This window comes from Corvus brachyrhynchos, unplaced genomic scaffold (assembly GCF_000691975.1).
Source record: "Corvus brachyrhynchos isolate BGI_N302 unplaced genomic scaffold, ASM69197v1 scaffold30, whole genome shotgun sequence".
NCBI classification, from domain to species: Eukaryota; Metazoa; Chordata; class Aves; order Passeriformes; family Corvidae; genus Corvus; species Corvus brachyrhynchos.
In genome coordinates, this window is record NW_008235742.1 from 996,569 (window position 1) to 1,000,099 (window position 3,531).

The 3,531-nt window shown below is 64.8% G+C and overlaps 1 protein-coding gene across 1 annotated transcript in view; it reads right to left on the minus strand.

Annotated features, from left to right (window-relative positions):
• Positions 1-521: 521 nt before the first annotated feature.
• Positions 522-3,531, minus strand: part of HAP1 (huntingtin associated protein 1) — a gene marked incomplete at its 5' end in the record, with an annotated part of 9,435 nt that continues 6,425 nt past the window's right edge. The window contains 4 exons of the mRNA XM_017746475.1: positions 522-1,545; positions 2,308-2,410; positions 2,850-3,068; positions 3,155-3,520. Coding sequence (XP_017601964.1) covers positions 1,149-1,545; positions 2,308-2,410; positions 2,850-3,068; positions 3,155-3,520 — 1,085 coding nt within the window. The remainder of the gene's footprint in view (positions 1,546-2,307; positions 2,411-2,849; positions 3,069-3,154; positions 3,521-3,531) is intronic.

The following is a 3,531-nucleotide window of genomic DNA, read 5'->3' on the forward strand; positions in this document are numbered from 1 at the left end:
GGCCTGGTCCGGCGGGACTGGCCCCAGTACCTGTCCCAGGAGCAGCAGCACCTCTTGTCCCAGTTCCTGCCCCACATCCTCACAGGTACTGGGAGCTCAGGGTGGGCAGCCCTCGGGGGGCACAGCCCGGCCCCTGTGCCAGCTCTAACTGCTGCCTTTACCCTGGCAGAGCTGAACAACAACAAGGCCTTTGTGCATGAGGACAAGGGGATTGAGGCTTTGCACGACCACTACTACCCCGACTGGATGGACTTCGGCCGCCGCAGTGCTGAGGACGAGGCCGGTGCTGCGTAGCCGCTGGGCTGGCCTGGCCCCGCAGAGCACCCGCACACTCAGTGCATGTCCTTTACCACAATAAAACTCTGGCACTACGGCCTCTGCACTCCGGGCTGTGCTGGGGAGAGCCTGGGAGGGTGGGCAGCAGGGATTTGCCCCCAGCCCCACAGGGATGCACAGGGCAGAGACCGAGCTGCTCACAGCAGCAAACACAGAACGTGGCAGGAGATGCAGCACACACGAGCTGCTCTGTAAATTCACATTTATTTTCCAGGGGATGGGGCACAGCTTGGAGGGAGGGACACAGGCGGGGGGAGCAACAGCTGCGCCCCCAGAAACATCCCAAGCTGTGGGTGCTGCTACTATTGCTACTCAGTGGGCAGGAAAGAGTTAAAACACCATTCCCCTAAAAAGCCAGTCCAGTCCAGGTGCTGGCCAGGGGCCCAGCCAGGGTGCAGGGGTCTTACCCTGGCCCCAGCGGGTTGCCCCAGGACCCACCCAAGCCCAGACTGAGCGTTGCCCTTCGCTGCAGCATCTGGACAGCCCCAAAGGGCCAAGCTGCCCCTCGCTCCACAGCCAGGCTCAGCAGAAGCAGGAACAGTTTTTATTGCCAGAAACTGGCTCCTGTGAAGGGTCCATACTCCCCAGCAGGGACGGGGTCAGCCAGCACCCCCTGTACCCCCCATCCATGGGGAGCAGTGCCGGGTTCTGTCCTTGCAGCCAGAGCAAAGCTCCCCATGCTGGTGCCAGGAGTGCTGACAGATTTGGGGCAGCACCAGCAGCTGAAGCTTGTCCTGTCTCCATTCCCCCATGGATGGGTGAGGAAGAGGATGTGTCTCACCCTGAGCCTGGGGGTCTCTTCTCCAGCAGCGTCACTTCCGGCTGCCCTGGGCCCCTCTGAGCCCTGGCCGGGTGTAGGACGTCTCCCCTCTGGTCACCACCTTGTCCAGCCCCAGGCGCTGCAACTTCTCCACCAGGTTCCAGCTGAAGATGCTGCTCCTGGGTGCGGGTCCATCCTGACCCCTGGGCACAGGGGAGGGATGGGGCTCAGAATTCTGAGGGTCCTGGGAGTGGAGTGAGGGGGCCAACCATGATCCAGTCCTGGGTGCCAAGTGGGAATCTCGCCCCAGCAAGAGCCTGAAGAGTCCCATGGGGGTGCTCGGGGGTCCAGGGCCAAGCGCCAGTGTGGGGGGAGGCTGTTCTGGTGAGGGGCTGCCGAGGCTCAGCCCCTCAAAGGGCCCACAAGAAGGCACGACGGCATGATACAGACTGGAGGAGAAGAGAGAGCAGAAGTGGGGATCAGTTGGGGGACCCTGTCCTGGGGGATGTTGCTGAAGAGGCCAGGCGTGGCTGTGGGCAGAGCAGGACCCCCTTTTCCTCCTTCACCTAAGGAGCCGTGGGCTACAGGAGCCTCCCACGCTGCAAACTGCTCAAGCAAAGCTCACAGGGGAGTGCTGGGGGCTGCTCCTCAGCAGCCAGGAGAGATTGGGACACAGCCACTGCTCCACAAGCATTTCCAGACACCAGGGTTTTGTCTAACAGTGAACTCCAGCTCATGCCAACCCCCAGCGAGCCTTGGGGGGGCTCATTAGGGCTAATCACCGGTGCTCATTAATGAACGGACAGCCCAGCACCCGGCTGGGAAAAGCTCCTGGCTGCTGCCCAAGTGTGGAGGAAGGAAAGCTGTGTCTGTTCCCCAGAGTGCCAGGAGCACTCGCTGCTCCGTGCCCGGGGTGCTGCCCCTCCGGGCGAGCCCACCCGAGGAAGGTTCTCCATCCATCAGGGTGCTGCAGTGCAGAGGAGGGGGGCTGATCCCAGCCCCGGGCACACAGACACCCCAGCAGCCAGATTTGGGGATTTTTCTTAATGCTGGCATCTCTCAGAGCATCAGGGGCTGCAGGCGGCCCCCGGCCTGCCACTTCCTCAAGCTGCAGGGAGCCGGGCACGGGGGCGAGGAGGAGAGAGCTCGGGGCGCACAGCGGGGCGGGGGCTGGTGCAGGCAGCGCAGGCGGCGGGGACCACGCGCCTTACCTGGGTGTCACCGTGGTGAGCGCAGTGGTGGGGGGGAGGATGTGGCAGGTGGTGATGGTGAAGGTAGACGGGGTCTGGGGGAGGTTGTTAACAGAGAGGAACACTGGAAGGGACAGGAGACAAGGGGGCAATGGGGAGGGGGGCAGGACACAGGCGGAGGGCAGGCGGGACAGCCAAAGCTGGGCTGGAAGCTCCATGCACAGGGCACAGCTCCAGCAGCAACTGAGGTGTGGTGCCTGCTCAGAGGGGGCAGCGAGCACAGGTGGGACCAGGAGATGCCGTCTGTCCCAGACCTGCCCCTTCCAGCCAGCCGAGAGGCAGCAGGGGCTCGCCCAGGTGATGGCAAGGGCGCATCCCGCCGGGGCTGCCCGAGAACAGCCCTTGCGCAGCTGCAGGCGGAGCAGCCCCGCGGGGACAGCGGGGTGGCAGGGACAGGCTGCTGCAAGAGGGGAGAGCACGGCGGGAGGCGAGGGGCAGCCTCGACTGGAGGACAGGGGCATTGCGGGAGCTGCGTCCCCACGGTCCCCTCACCCCACGCTCACCCCTGGGGCGCTCCTTGGCTTTGGCGGGGGTTGAGGGAGGGAGCAGCTGGAAGGAGCTGGCATCCACATCGTCCTCCTCCAGGTCATTGAGGCTGTACACCTCCTCCAGGTCGATGTCCAGCTGCCTGAAGTCTTTGGTGAGCACCCCGGGCCGGGGCACCAGGATCCCACCCAGGTTGGGCTGTGCCAGCTGCTGCCAGTGGTGGAGTGTCACAGAGCCTGGGGGGGACACAGCCAGGGGGAACTCAGGTGGGGGTGTTGGACCCTCAGAGCACCTGCAGCTCTGCACCCCCTCTGCCCCTCACCTTCCAGTGGCTTCACAATCTGCAGTTTGTCGGGTAAGTAGGTGAGGGAGCCGAGGGAGAAGCTGGAGCCAGCAGTGAGCTCTGAGCCCCCCGAGTAGTTGGTGCCAGTGGAGACGATGCTACCCTCGGGGGTGAGGAAGCCACTGGAGCTCGCCCCATCTCTGAGCCTCCAGAGCTTGCGCTCCCGCTCGGTCTCGAAGAAGGAGCGCTCCTCGGAGACGTGGCTCTGCTGCCGCACCGACAGCCGCTGCACCGCCGCCTCCAGGTCCTGCCGCCCCGGGGCTGCCCGAGAGTCCTCGCTGGCCCCCTCGGCCCTACTGGAGGGCACAGCGTTAGGCTGCCCGGGGCTGCAGCCCCACACTGCAGCTCAGGCTGTG